Below are 16,048 nucleotides of genomic sequence, written 5' to 3' on the forward strand. Positions count from 1 at the left end.
TCAGCCTAAATATTTTTAGATTGACAATTTTTTTCATTTATATTCTTGGTAATACCTCTAGAACTGGTGGAAAATCCTCACTATTGAAGGCATCCAGCAATCCTGAACCACTTGGGTATGCAGAATTCCCAACCAGTTCCATCTGAATTTGTACAGGATCAATTATAGACAGTGCAGTGTCTTGCTCATTTCCCAAGCGGCATGAAAACACCTAAAATGATTGAAAGGTGGACGAGTTAGAGGGAGGAAAAAGGGAAAGAAAAAAATCAAAGACTGCACACACAGGGTATTTTTCTGCTTCTACTGCCACAGTGAACCTTGCAAAGTCTCTTTCTGGGGATCACCATTTAGAAAGGGAACAAGCAGATGAAACAAACCAAGAAAGCTTTCCCAAATATATTAGTGTTAAGAAACCCCTTTCCTATTACTTCATCCTTAAATCCACTGACAGTTTTGTAGAAATGCATGTCATATAAACTAAGGTCTTTGTCCTACTGTCAATTAAATACTTTTGCCTAAATTTAGGAAAGGTATTTGACTGAGGCCCTTAGACCAATGGTTCGCAATCTTTTTAGACTCATGGCACCCCTTGGAAAACGCTAACTCTAAACTTTCACTCATTTTTTGATTACAAAAAAAGTAATAGAGCAATTCTTTTGCAAAAACTCCGAAAGACAACAACAAACCAGAATGTTTTTGATGCTGGATTCTTATTTGAAATCTCTGAGTTAATCTTGTAAATCATATTTGCACACCTAACAGGGGTGTCATTGCACGGCACCTCGCAGAACCCTCAAAAGGTCAAAGCATCCCACGGTGCCACAGCACCCAGGTTGAGAGTCACTGCCTCGGACATTTATGTCACCCACAAAACATGACAGACTGGCAAGGCAGGCTTCCCCACAATGCTTCACCCATACTTGAGAAAAAGCTACCACTGAGAACGGAGGACAAGAAACAGTAGACTAGATCAGTCTTCATGACCCGTTCACTTCTCAGACCCTAATAGAAATATCAGTACATTATTCAATTACTCTTAATTGCAGTGGTAGCTTTTCTGTTGATGGATAAAATAGATGGAAAAACAGATTTCAAGCATGCCATTATAAAGCCATCAGATACTAATTATCATTCCTAGCTGGAGTTGAACTGGTGGCCTAAAGGAAAAAGGCTTTCATTAAGCACTCAGTAATTTAGTGTTTCAGTACTTTTATCATTATCACAAAGGAAACTATTAGACTGATGTGGACTTTCTCTTCAGACTTCAAATCTGAAAATCTCAAATACTTCATTAAGTACCATTTGAAAGATGAATAAATGGAAATTTTTCAAAAATGTTTTGAAGCGCAACCATAGTCAGGACCCTCATTTTGAGGAATCAAACACCAAGCTTTAAATCCAAATGGTGTTTTTTATTCCATGGTGGATAGTTAGATTTAGTGCTACTGCATGGCTAATAACTTCCATCTGTATTAAAAGACATTAACATGAAGACTAAGGATACATGAGTTAAGTATTACAATTGTGTAATATTTGCACATACACAATTATAATACACATTGTTGCTCAGAAGTAAAGTTTCCACAGACATAAATTAATTTTATCAAAGGCATTGCCCAGAATGTTGTCTCCAGCCTGGAAAAAAAAAAAAAAAAATAGTCGAGCAGTTCCATTTCAGATTTTGGCGCTATGTAAGTTAATGTATCGAGGCCAAGTCACTTAGAAAATATACTTGACTAACAGTGTTCTGAAGTTTTAACTAATTACTTGAACATGGTGGCAGAAGCAAAGCAGAAACCATTTTTGTACTACCGTTGAGACTAAGGAAGTCTGACAGAGTCAGAAAAAAGTCTGGAAAAACAGACCAAACGGCAAAGTATTCCACTGTGAAATCTTTCATATTTAGGTTTTAACAGGGCACATTACTGAATTGACCAAGTGTTTGACTAAACGCTTTATAAAACCAGGATTGTTTCTTCTTACCTCAATACCAAAAAAGCTGCCAGAGAAAGGACGATCCAGCAATTTGGGCTTGTAAGTGAGAACAGTAGTCCCTTTCAGAATAATTGCACTGGTATCAAAGCATGACATGTCCTCAACCACCACAAATTCAGTGCCTAACCAAAATAAATGGCACATACTTAAGCATGAAAGAAACATTCTTTTTAAACATTTTTAAGAGCGCAATAGAGGGGTTTTTTTATCATCTGCTCCTCTACCACCTGATATTTTATTGCTTTAACATTATTCTGTTATATTTAAACAGGAGAGCTCGTAATGGCAAACTGCCTATTCTTTATGTATGCAGAAAGCAGCATGTATTTACCTGTTACGTTAATCCTGACTTCCAGCTGCTTTTCATTAGACACCTGGAGTGAAGAACGTTTTGTAACTACTCCACTCTTCACTGCTTTTGGAAGGACGGTTGTTTCACTGCTGTAACTGTGCTGTTGAGGTGTGACAGTGTCCTGCTTTTTAAAATCACTTGGAGTATGTAGAAAGTCATGAACAAGGAACAGCCAATCAAATATTAAAAACACGCGGAGGTTGTTCAGAACAACTGTGAAGCAGGACGAATCCTTAGTAGATCTAGTCAAAGAGAAAAAAAGACCTTTCAGAATATGCCTCAAAATCTCTTGCCAGTTCTGGCACCTAACCTTCCACACTGACTTTGATATTACATTTCCAGGGTAGCGAGTAATATTAATTTCTCTTGTGCAAATATAATTAACTTGCAAATGGTCTTTTGGGACTCTTAACAGATCCTACAGCTCTTTGAAAAACTTAGATGTGTCGGCTTACTGTGTGCACACAAACCTGAGACAAAAGACCAAAAGACTTTGCATGCCATCAAAATACACAAGGAACAAAAATCTTAAGAGGAGAGCCAAAATGTCCTCATATACTATATAATCACTCTTACCACCTTGAAAACAGTCTGTACTCACGTTATACGTGATGTTAACTTTTAGAATATAATGTTACTTTTTGACATCTGTTCAGTATCAAATTTGGGTGTTACCGTATATGAAAATTTCAGCCTAGCTCAGTGCCTCTCAAAAGGACTGGACATATAGCAGGTCTCCTCTCACACCCTGACTTCATTTCATATCACAGGCGGGTGCTCTGTCACTTGGAAAAAAAAAAAAATTCTACCCTTACAGAACTTTTAGCAACACGTTTTGAATAGCTGATTAAAGGGATAGAAAAAAATCTGACTTCATCATCTGGAATGCCCATTGTGGTTTGGTCATATTAACTGGAAAAAAATATTACAATATTCAAATACCATGAATCAATTTTATATCAGACATAGTCTAAACAACAAAAATCCCTAGAGAGCTGTAATTCCTCTGTGAGATGCAATGTCTATGTACTATTTCCTAAGTAAAATCCTTTAGCTTTCCTTGGCTTTCTGGGATACTTGCAATGGCAGAAGCCACTACAACACTATTAGCAAGCTTCGCAAAAGCTTCTGTCTAGTGCCAAGCATAAAACTCAGCACTAAAAAAAGTATAATGCGGATGTCTCTGTCCTCATGCTCTGAAACATTTTTAATTAAAGCTAAAATTCCTGAAATATCAAAACATAATTTCCTAGAATATGATTTGACCAAAGCTAAAGATCTTAATATGAAAAATACCCTTTGATCCATCTAAATGGCAAACAAATGGAGCATAGGAGCAGACATACAAAGCAGCAGAGCAGGTGAAGCATCATAAATCTTCCCCTGCTTTTAATGCAATATTTGTTTGTTCATGCCCTTAGGGTCCAAATAAGTCTACCTTGAAAACCTCTGAAATAACTGCTTGCTAAACAGCTATGGCTATTCTAACTCAAATGTTGTTGATCTACCTTGTTTTCCATGTACACAGTTACAATACAATTAATTGCTTGAACCTGTACAGTAAATTTATACAGATTTCTATTACAGTCTTATAAAAAGAACAAACTATCAAAAAAGCTTGTGCATCACAAACTGAACTAAAATATAACATATTTCACTGCTCTTGAGACTTTCAGAAGATCTCAAAGCATTTCACGAACAAATGAATTGCATGTCTGTACAGAGATCATACAAATTTTTACAAAGACTGAAAGATGGAGGTCAAGTGACCTGTCTTTGCCTAATTTTAGACAATAGGTCTGTGTCTAGAACCAGGCACAATACATCATAAGAGTGTTGCTTCTCTTCCCACTTCACTAACCAGCCAGATCAGCAGTTAGCAACCTTTTTAGGCTGTGGCCCAGAGAGAGACAGTTCAGGTTATAAGTGAGTGAGTAGGTGCTATGACCCAGTCACTGCTAGTGCTTCTCCCTACAGCGGTACAAGAAAGTGACTGCTGCTAAAGCCCATTACTAAATACTGCCAAAACCTCCCCACACTCACAAATGGCTCCACCTGTCTGATCTGGCCCGTGGACTTTCAGTTTCCAACCGGAGGTAGACAACACTACACCCATAGAAGATAAGAGATGCAGAACCCTAGATGCTGGTAAGTCAAACTACATACATTTTCCTTACATGATATAGATCATGACAAGTTACCTCAAATCAAATTTCCTATCCGTTTCTGAACAACAGGTAATTAGAACAGGACAAAACCTTATAATTAGGATGCTCTCAAGCATTCAAGGAGGATTAGATGAACAAAACCTACAGGAATAATGTCCTTTTGCAGCAGGAAGCACAGCAATTGTGTTTTATAGACAAGGCACCTTCTCTTTAGATCATTTCACTCCCAGAAAAGAGGCAAGAGTGACATCTACTGGAAATGTATTTTAACTGGTGTATAACACATATGAATAATTTAAAATAAAGTTATAACAGACTAAAGACTTCAAAATAGGTAGGCAATCCTTTTTTTAAAGCAATTAAACAGTGCAAGCATGTATCTGAATTTGTAAGGAAGAAGTAAGACTGCTGCCATCTAACAAAGGGTGGGGGATTGATAAATATAATTTATAACACTGAAACATTAGTTAAAGGTATGACTTCTAGAAAGAAAACAAACAGGCTGGTTAAATTTGATTGCACACCTCTTCATCCACTCATACAAATCCAGTTGATGCAGTACTGAAAACCTGACTTTACCAAAGTCAGTGAGATCCCAACAGGGCCAGGATTTCACCCCAAGTCGTATGCAGTGATTCATCAGAGCCTATGCCTTTAGCTATATCAATGCACATATACTTGCAGATTTCAAAGTAAGTATTTATACAGGTAAACAAGGAGATTTAAGAAACAACTTTGGGTTTATCACTTAGGTTATTAAGAAACTACTGCATTAAAGCCAGAGATATTAGAAAAGTAACTGCCTATTGTAGGCACTTATTTTTCCAATATCCATTTCATATCCTGACATGTTACAAAGGGGGGGGAAAAAAGGTCCTAAGTTCATTTACCTGAAATGCAACTCAATCTGTATTGCTCCTTGATTAGCAGTGTTCCTTGATGACTGAAAAATGCAGTTGAATACATTGGGTACATTGAGAGTACTCTTCTGTCCAGGATATCGAGTGTCAAAGGCCATCATAGAATGGGAAACCAGATTTACAGATTTTGCTTGATTTGAAAAACTCTCAAAAAGCAGCTTGGATTTCTTGAAGTCAAACCTGACACAGAAAAGCAAAAAAATAATTAATCTAGGACTCTTCCAAACCATTTTTCTCCTATCAGTCATTTGGATTGTTTATATTAAACCTATATAGAAAATATAAACAAAGGGGTTTTTTGCGAGAACTTGAATACCAGCATCAGCTACAAACATTGTCACCACTATATTGCTCATCTGCATAAATATTACAATTAATGGTAGTTCATAACAATAGAGAATAGAGGTAATTTTAAATGAAAACAATTCAAGCAACGTCTAATTCATTTAACATTACTGAAATACAGTTGCCTACAATGTAGTGGTCTAGGCAGACATATAACAGGCACACTGCATAGGCATATCAAAGAAAGAAGTGGAAAGGATATGTAAGGTGAAAACCCAAAGCCAACCTGTGTACCGTAAACTGGCTATATTGCATTTGTTTTGAAAGGATAAAGGCATGAGAAGCTTACCCATGACTTGAACCCGTCAGGTTGCCAGGAGTCCTGAAAATTCACACCTGCTGGGGTTAGGGCACTTTTGATGCCTCCAACTTTGTAGGCCAATTTAACTATTAAGCGATGGCCTTTAGTAGCAAAATGGTACTTTTCCATGAAACCTTGTAATTCGGACTGCCTTCAGCTTGCGCATACTGCACACATATATAAGCTGTTATATATTTCAATAAGCTATAATCCGTTATCCTTTAAAAACTCTCACACAAATGGAACATTAAAAAAGTTATTACTTTAAAATGCTACAGTCATACCGAGCTAATGAGCTGCGTCCATCTTTTCCTTTTGGATCCATCAGTTCCAGACTCACATTGACCATGTCTATGAGGAAAGTCATAGAGGTATACACTTCACCGCTCAGCACAGTCTGAAAATAGAACATCAACGTTATTTCCAATCTTTGATTTTAGGATTTCCTAATGAACATTTTATGTCCTCTAGCTTTTCCTCAATTGAGTTTTATTAACATACTTCAAAAAAATTTATTCCAGTACTATAACCAAAAGCTAGAATAAATGTAATCAGTTTCCAGGACAGTGCTGACTAGTATTTTTAAAAGAACAATGTCAAATTGTTCCAAGTACCTTCTATCAGGACCTCCCTCCCTTTGGTTACCTATGCAACATGTTTATTTCTTAATACAGTACCCTTCATGCCAGACGTTTCACCAAACCCTGAAAGGACAACAGGTTAGTGTTGTGGGGACTTCGCCAAATGGTTGTAAAATCTAAAGGGCATGCTACATGTTTTCTAGAACATAATCATTGCTTTGCATCATGGCTTTGTCTCATTGCACCATGGCTTTGTCTCCATGGAAGACGGGATAACTGTGCCATGGAACGGTAAGACATAGAATCCCTCCCCTCTTCCCAAAGTTGAAAGAAGAAATAATGCAGTCAGCAGCAATTCCTCCCCAAAAATAAGGGCAAAGGCATATTGGGCACCTATACATGTCCCAAACCCCTGCTCTGACACATGCTAATTAGCACACATTATTAGAGCAGACTTGATTAATCTAACTTAGCTTGAATAGATAGGACAGTCAAATGTTGTTGATCCATCTAGTTTTCCATGTACACGGTTATAATACAATGAATGAATCGAGTCTGCTGCAGTGTGCCAATTAGCACACTGCAGCAGCCTCCGTGGCGCATGTATTCAGCGCCCCTGTGTTTCAGAATGGCAGCAGCGCCGCTTTAACTAAAGCTCATTGAGCACCACTTTAATTAAAGTGCATCCCCCTCCACTCTGGAGTGTGTGTATAGATGCTCATTCATTCCATCCAGTCTTGCTGCATTTGATGTTGGGCCTTACAGACAGGAAATATTCAGGACCCAGCCACAAAATACCTGAACAAAAGGAAGTTACCAATACAGTAACTGGTTATGTTGTGACGAAACTGATAAGAACATGCTTCCTTTTTTATACTTCTAATCGCTTGTGAAAGGACTTGGGATTCCCAAAATATATCAACAGAGAGAACTTTATAACCTGCCACTCTTCTGCTGAGAAAATCTTCCTCCTAACAGTAAAACTCAGTTTGCCATTTAACAAAGCACAGGAAAAGATTTTTGTGCATATTCTTAAACAAACAGGACCCAAATGTTTCCATATGGAATTTAAGTTACATAAAGTCACAGTTTCTCTCACATGAATTCTTGGATCCTGCAAATCATAGGGTCTCATGAACTCTTCTGTAGGTTCCCCAAGGTTGTTCTCTAAAAGCCCTCGAATCAGTTTATATTTGCTCAAATCCAGGGAGCAATGGACTGATGATAGATTACCATGAATTGATATGTCTGGGACTGCATGACTTATTTCCCTACAAAAAGAAAAAAAAAAACAGGTTGGAAAAAACAACCCTTCAACTGTAATATTTCCTGCCCTGGAATGCAAACACACCACCTAACATGGACAGAAATAATTCCATCTCACGGACTGAACTGCAGCATTTATGGATAAAAGATAAAGCAGAAAGTATGGATTGCAACGGGACATGAAAAAATGGGAGATAATCTTTACATCTCAGAGACGGCAACAAATTAAATGAGAAATCACTGGCCCGTTCATTCCATTAAAGAGTAAAATTTTCAAAAGCACAAAAGTAACTTGGGTGTTTAACTCCCACTGAAAGTCATTGGCTGTGTGTAGTCAAACAAGGGACATGTGTGCATGACACTTTAAAGCGGGTTCAATGCTGTTGCACTGCTTTAATGGTGTTGGTGTTTGCACGCATCAACGTATATTGCTCAGTAATTCCAGCCACAGTAGCAAAATGACTTGGGGAACAGCAAAAATTCCTCTGAGGAGTTTTAGTTTGCTGCCCTACAGCTGCGGAGCAAAGCACCAGGCTCTGTGCAATTCAGGAGCTCTGCAGGCAGCCTGTGCAGGCAGCCTGGCAGCAGCCCAGGAAGGCAAGCTCTGCCCAAGATCTCTTTTTTTTCCCCCCGCCACTGGTGCCTGCCTGCATGTCTGAGCTGTGCGGGGGCCTGGTGCTTCCCTTGGCAGCTGCGATGCCCCCCAGGACCACCCAAGCCAGGGAGGGAAGTACTGCGGAGGGAAGTACCAATCCCACCCAGCAACCCAGGAACTGCTCCACCCACAGGCAGCTCACCCTCTCCTCCCCGCTGCCAGAGAGGCAGGTTAAGTTCAGGTGCGTGCATGACATGGGAGTTTAAAAGGGCCCTTAATTGAAGCAGTGTTTTTAAAAACCCACCACTTCAAATTTAGGGCCCCCGTTTTGTCTACACCCATTGGGTCTTTAGCACGTCAGGCAATTTTGAAAATTTTACTAATAAATTTTCAAGTACCAAAGTTATTGAATACTTTTAAAATCAGTGTTTTTCAACCTTTTTCATTTGCAGACCCCTAAAAAATTCAAACGCAGGTACAGACTCCTTTAGAAAATTTTAAACAGAGGCATAGGCCCCTTGGATTTATATGTACGAGTATTCACGTACTTTTGAATGATCATAGTTATCTCTTGTGGAGCCCTTATACACAGTCTGAGGACCACAAAAGGTCTATGGACCACAGATTGAAAACCACTATTCTAGATAAATATTAAAAAAAAAAGAAAAGAGGAACACATGCAAAACTCATTTATTAAAACACTACAGCATAACAGCATCCACCTTGTATACTAACCATGTCAACAGTTTAGGGAGGAAGTTGCTACAGCATGTTACGCTTGGGAGAGAGGCAGACCACCAGAAGATTGGAGGTGAATGGGAACGCTTACATGGAATAATTTCTTAATGGCTCTACACTGGCTGCTGCTGAAAGCTGTCTCCTCAGAAGTTCTTCTCAATACTTCCTGACCATTTTTATTCAGTCTAAAAGCTATGTGATAGAAGACTTGGTGCATTAAAACCAGGGGTGGGCAAAATACGGTCTGCCAGGCCATTCTATCTGGCCTGTGGGGCCCCTAAAAAATGTAGAAAATTAATATTAATCTGCCCTGGGCTGCCTGTCATGCAGCCCTCAATGGCTCTCTGAAACTCAGTAAGAGGCCCTCTGCCCAAAATAACTGCCCACCCTTGATTAAGACAGCAGACCACAGGGGAACTGGAGCAAGCAGCCTTGAAATAATAGAGAAAGAGAATAATTTAAAACTCTTTTGGTGGAAAAATAAAGTTAATAAGGTCAATCTAAGAGTAGAGGTCCTGCTGATGGGGGAAAAAGGAGAAAAGGAAAGTCTCACACCCCTGAACATAGAAACTTCCATAAAATAAGGTATACCCAGCTTTAAAGCTCTTAAACTGTGCTTAGACTTTTGGTACCAATTTTCATGACACTTGCACAGTGCTTTTCTAAGATGGCATATACGGTTCCAAATTCAGTCAATGGCAACTGCAAATACTCAATGCCTCCGGAATGAAGGATCTTATTTAGGTGCCTACAAGTGGATTGAGGAGTTAAATTCTTGGCATCTAGATTTGAAGTTTCTTAACTGTCTGCAAAGTATCTATAATGTTAAATACTTCTTATTATAACAACTTAACCTATAGCCTTTGAGGATTTTTTCACGAGTGGGAATATTTAAAAATGCTAATAAAAAAAGGACAGGGGAAAAGTAGTTTGAAGAGGATTAAAGTAATTCAAACACAGGAGAGTTTATTTACAATATCTGCATTCAGTCACGAGTATGAAATTATCCAGATTAAACTCACTTGTCCAAGTTTCTCTCTACTTTCAGTTTCAGTCGAAACGGTTCTGTTAAGAGGCTTCCTCCCGCCTGCCTGACAAAGTAGGAAGGGAAGATGAGATCTGTACCGGTGTTCTCCACAGCCTTAGAACCCTCCCTGGGATATCTTTCTGCAGCAAAGATGTCCATGTCCTGCAGATCAACCACAATGCAGTCCAGCAAGCAGACATGATCCTCTGTAAGTACGTGCAGAAGATTGGCATATTAAACTAGATGAAACATTCTTAGTGCAATCACACAGTTTGACTGAATTATAGAAATAACTCAGTTGTTTTTAGGTTCCTATGCTACACTTGTCACTTCAATATCTACTGTAAATAACACATTCATTCATTCATAAGTAAGTGCCACCCACAACATTCCTCAATTTTGTGGTTGCTGAATGTGTTGTGGAATCTACTTCAGCCTGCAGGATCATGACTCAGAACCTAACCTTACATTTCAAGGAAAAAGTTGTTTTAAGTTACAAACGTAACCTGGATCACATACCATTATTTCTCTGAAGGCAGAGGAAACAATTAAACTGACTATGCTTCACGCTGAACCACTGTAATTGCATGTCCACTCCATCCTGCAATATGCAGAAGCTGAATTACAGGAACATAACAGCTGTTTCATTATAAGGTAATTGTCCCAGTTAAGCTTCCACTTATTGTGCGATAGAAGCACACACAAAAACACTCTGCCACCCAGCTCAGTTTTCTACCTAACAGATCAGCTGACACAATCATAAAAAGTTCCTCCCTTTTAAACAGGTTTATCGTTGGTCCACAGCCTGATTTATATATCTTCACACTCTTCAATGGTGGCTGGATTGGACACCCTTCATGCTCTCACACATGAACCTGAAATGCCTGTTACTCAGCCACAAAAAAAACTGTGTGTAGTACATGAGTTTGCATGTTTTCTACTTTTAGTTTAAGATCTCTTTTGAGAAAAATCTTTATTTAAGTCAGTGCAAGTGGCAAGGATTTTTGTGGGTGATCTCTTTTACTGGATGAACTGTATGGTTGGGATCTTTTTAGATAAACTTTCAAATGTGGAGTATTCGTCTGTTTAGCTTATCATCATGTTCCTTGACTGTCTCTCTCTCCAGTCCTCTGACTCAATGATGTTATTTTACAGTAAGATGGTATTTATTACAAGCTGTGCTGTAAAGGAAAAAATGGCCCATACTTCACGTCATGCATGAAAAGCCATTAATAAAGCCTCCAGATTATGAGGGAACTGTGACCAGTGAGAAGGTTTCCAAAGAAGTAAAAAAAGTGACAGGTCAGTGAGTTCAGTACATTTCAAATCAAAATATCTTGGGTTAAACCCCCCCACCCCCCCCCCCCCAAAAACAAAACCTTTCCTGATTGCAAGGTATGGTTCTGAAGAAAACATGCTGGGATCCCTGACAGCTCTGCCTCAAAGCTGGAGACCACAGGAGCCTCCTACAGCTGCTCAGCAAAATAGACATTATCATCAATCTACTGTTGTCATTAACAAGGAAGCTGACATGCCCATAAAATTCATGGAGCAGCTGCAGGGTTCAGGAAGCTTCCAGTATGCCAGGAAGTTTAAAAAAAAAAAAAAAAAGGCCTGAGAACTTAAAACTTGCTTTCTGGGGATATTTACATGCCTTGCAAGTTCTCTCTCAATTAAAGTTAAAACTGAACTTCAACAATTTATATTAAAAGAAGGAAAAATTATGTAGGCTCCTCTATTCTCTGGCATGTACCTGGACTATCAGGGATTGGTACAACAGGCGATTTGGGCTCTTGTCCTTGCTGCTTACTCAGTGCATTTAGCACAGGCTCATTTTTAAGCTTCGTAATGTTGGTTCCAGAAGATGATTTCATGAATAGCCCTTCTGTCAGGTTTAGCAGACCCCTGGGTTCATCTGTGCTTGTAACTTTCTTCATGCCATGCTTTGGGGTTCCCAGAGGTGAAGCAAATTGAGCCGAATCCTGCTAAAGAAAAGAAAACAAAACAATGGTTAACTGCAGAGATTTAAAATACAATTATAAACTTACTTATTAAGGAAGCAATACAGTAAAAGGTGCAAGGGTTGAAGTGGTGATGCAACTGCTACCCATAAACAGAACTCACCAATTTAAACAAGAGTTTTTATATAAAAAAAAAAAAAATCTGCAAAAACGCAATGTCACATAAAAGCATATGAGTTCTTCTTCTGTTTTTGAAAACAGCTTATTATCCCTTTTTGTTTAAGGCAAGGCACACATCATAAATGTAGAAAAATTACTGATGAAAGGTCTACACTGAGTAGCCTATTCTGAAAATAGTCATATTTCATTATGGAGCTCATTATTAGGGGCTGCATTTTAGAGGTCTTGATTGAACTATGGCTGAAATTAGGCAATATCTACTTGCATACATTTTACGGTCAATTTATGTCCTAGATATTTTGCAGGACATTACTCACTACCGCAGCATGATGATTACTGCAGCTTTATGTATATTTTAAAATGGCCAGATAACTCCTTTTCAATCTTCTTCTGTTCAGGACAGCTAAGAACAGCAATTGCTATAATATCATAATTTAGATACAGAGAAATGATTACCAGGATGCCTTTCATACATTTCAGGCACCTCTGACATAAGATAAACCACCCACTGGAAGTCCAGCAAAACAAATAATACAGAAATGAAAATCTCCTTGTCCCTGTAAGTTTGCTGGCTTTAAAGTTTGCTGGGGGTATATAGCATGTTTGAGGACCAGGGGAGAAGGATAACAAAGCTATGTTTGTGTGTGCACTTGCGTGCTTAGAATCAGCCTGTTTCTTCCACATGTTCATCGAAGACAGAAAAAAACCAAACAAACATATATTTCACCCACACAATGTTTGTTCTATTAAACTATTTTTTCTATTAAACTACACAAAAAGGTTTTTTGTTTAGGTCAGACTAGTAGGTCCTTTTGTAGCTGTCAGACTTGTCCAACATACACAAAAAGGTTTTGTAGTTTCATTCATTAGTTTTGGGGGGTTTATTTTTGGCAATGTGAAAGCAAACTAAAAGTTACATCAAGATTAAAGGATTTTCCCCCTCTGAGTACTTGAACATAAATGGTGATGTTGTGTTTCTGCTCCCCCAGTTTACCTCTACTACATTTACCTGTACTAATTAAGTCTTGTCTTAGCCCCATTTCCTTCTTTATTCTTGAACCCTTCTCTCTTACTGCAGTATCACTCGAGGAATTTGCTCTCTTTAATTCTGGTACTCTATTCCTGATGTTACAGAATGGCACCCTCTTTCACCACCCATTAGGCAAAGTCTGTATCTTTGTGTGTGTGCCCTAAACCATCCTATTAGCTTTAAATTAGGAATTCTAAATTGCTCCAATTTTAAGGTACTTTTAGAGTGACTTTTCCTATTAACATTTTATAACATTCCTGATAAATATTGGTATGGAAAATGCATTCACCAAACACTCACAACACACTAACTCAATTATAAGGTGAATGTATTCATTATAAAAATTAAGGTTGAAAGAGTTAAAGTAAATGCATGCAGAAAAAGCCACAGCCCCACCCATACATCTCCACATTTATGTAGGAAATGCAAGTGGTGTTCTCCAGATGCATATGAAGAACAAACAAGACACAGCAAAATAAACTCAAATCCAATCCTTATGGAATTCTGCAAGACCATGCATTTTAAACAAATGCACCATAGTCTTAAAAATATTTAAATACATCTTTTGATACAATATGATGTATAAATGAATAATGAATTCCACAAGGCTTTTGGGTTTTTTTTTTTAATGAACACCTCTATAAAGATGCATGAAATACCTCATATAAAATAGGATCCTTGTATGCTTTGCCTTGCAAAATCAGATCCTCAGAAAACAAAAATACAGAAGGTGGGAAGAAAACAACATGAATTTAAATTCAATAACCAAAATATTATGATGATCTACTACTATCCAGTGTCTTCTCATGTGATTTCTTAGGTAGAGAGAGAGAGAAAAATTGATATTCACGTTTTTTCTCTTTAATACCCAGGCAATAATTGGCAAATCCCATTTCACCCTGTAAATGCAGCAAACATTACTGAGCATAAAAAGGATTTGCTATTCAAAATCTATTATTGCCTTGGAGTTGACACACCCTATTGGCATCTCAGCCCTAATGCGATGCAAGTAAATGGGGACAACGGATTAATAGCATTAATAAGGTGCCTACTGCAGCTTGCTACAAATCACTGACCCTGCCCAAGTGAAATAACAGCTTCCAACATCAGTTGAAAATCAGTCACAAGCAATTCAGTACTGTGGTATATAACCGGTCAGATTTTTTCTTGTTCTCTTGCCAAATATTACCTCTCCACTAGAAGTAACTCAATTCCACTGAACCTACTTTGGAGGCACAAATGAACTGGGTGCTTTCTAGTATCTTTTTCATACAGATTTTCTCACTCTCTCTCAACAGCAGCACTGATTCACCTCAATCCCATTACAGCGAAGCCCCGCTTAGCGCTCTTAAGTGGTTCCAGAAAAACCGAGTGTTAAGCAAAACAGCGTTAGGCATCTTCTTCCTCTTCATGGCTTCTCTGCTGCTCTATTTGAATGAGGTCCTCATTGCTCAATTCCTCTCTGTTGGAATCAATCAACTCCTGAATATCCCCAGGTTCAAATTCATCAAATCCAACTTTCCTTCTAAGTTCAATGATATTGTCCTGAATTGTCACCACTGGTTCCTCAACCTCTTGGGAATCCAGGACACAGTCTGCCCAAAGCTTTTGCCAGACACCATTCATTTGTTTTGGAGACAACATCATCCCAGGCATTTGAAATGTTATGTATTGCCTTGCGGATATTACAGCCCTTCCAAAATTCTTCTAGGGTCAGAGCATCCTCTCCTTCTGTAGCCCTGACTGCCTGGGCAAATGTTTTCCTTATGTAATAAACCTTAAGGGCAGCAATGACATCCTGGTCCATCAGCCATATGATGGAGGTGGTACTGGGGAGCAGGAAACCAACTTTTACTTTATCACGGAGATCATCAAGTGTGGCAGGATGCCCCGGTGCATTGTCTAAAATGAAAAGTGCCTTGTGGGGCAGATTGTTCTCGGCACAATATTTCTCAACTGCAGTACAAAAATAGTCCCTGAACCACGTTTGAAAGATTGACGTCGTCACCCAGGCCTTCTTGTTTGACTTCCACGGGACTGGCAGACTGCTTTTAAGATACCCCTTGAGAGCCACAGAGTTTTCTGAGTGGTGTACAAGCAATAGTTTAAATTTAAAATCCCCTGCAGCCACCGAACAATAAAGTAAGTCGATCCTTGGACACTATGAAGCCTGGCATCGACTTCTCCTCCCTGGAAACGTAGGTCCTAGAAGGCATCCTCTTCCGGAAGAGGCCTGTCTCATTAGCATTGAAGACTTGTTGAGGTGTATAACCCCGCTCCTCAATTTCCACAAGCTTATTTCTATAACCGCAAGCTGCACTAGCAGCCTCCCCCTGAATAGAAATTATGCAAGTTGCTGTGCCTCTTAAATCTTTTGAACAACTCATTATTTGAAAAAAAAAACAAAAAAGGCTCGGAAGCCCTCAGGCAAATTTTTCTGTAAATCATCATACAGACTCTTAGCCTTCTTCTGAATAAGCAGCATACTCAAGGGCAGACAGCGTTGAGTTGTATCCTCACTCCACATACTTAACAGCCTCTCCATTTCTAACATAATTAGATCCCTGCTCCTACTCAGTTTCAAAGCAT

General features: G+C 38.7%; 1 protein-coding gene across 9 annotated transcripts in view; it reads right to left on the reverse strand.

Moving 5' to 3' along the window:
* VPS13D (vacuolar protein sorting 13 homolog D) overlaps positions 1 to 16,048 on the reverse strand; it is a 183,236-nt gene that overhangs the window by 128,855 nt on the left and 38,333 nt on the right. For 6 of the 9 annotated variants that reach the window (XM_090024785.1, XM_090024787.1, XM_090024783.1 and 3 more), the window contains 8 exons: positions 12,042 to 12,273; positions 10,284 to 10,494; positions 7,762 to 7,933; positions 6,366 to 6,478; positions 5,406 to 5,615; positions 2,327 to 2,589; positions 1,984 to 2,117; positions 56 to 211 (listed from right to left, as the gene is read on the reverse strand). In XM_090024785.1, the coding sequence (XP_089880911.1) occupies positions 56 to 211; positions 1,984 to 2,117; positions 2,327 to 2,589; positions 5,406 to 5,615; positions 6,366 to 6,478; positions 7,762 to 7,933; positions 10,284 to 10,494; positions 12,042 to 12,273 (1,491 nt within the window). The remainder of the gene's footprint in view (positions 1 to 55; positions 212 to 1,983; positions 2,118 to 2,326; positions 2,590 to 5,405; positions 5,616 to 6,365; positions 6,479 to 7,761; positions 7,934 to 10,283; positions 10,495 to 12,041; positions 12,274 to 16,048) is intronic. The other 3 variants (XM_090024788.1, XM_090024786.1, XM_090024784.1) reach the window with 1 other exon arrangement.

The sequence above is a fragment of the Crocodylus siamensis genome, chromosome 12, assembly GCF_052110815.1.
Source record: "Crocodylus siamensis isolate JL-2025a chromosome 12, ASM5211081v1, whole genome shotgun sequence".
NCBI classification, from domain to species: Eukaryota; Metazoa; Chordata; order Crocodylia; family Crocodylidae; genus Crocodylus; species Crocodylus siamensis.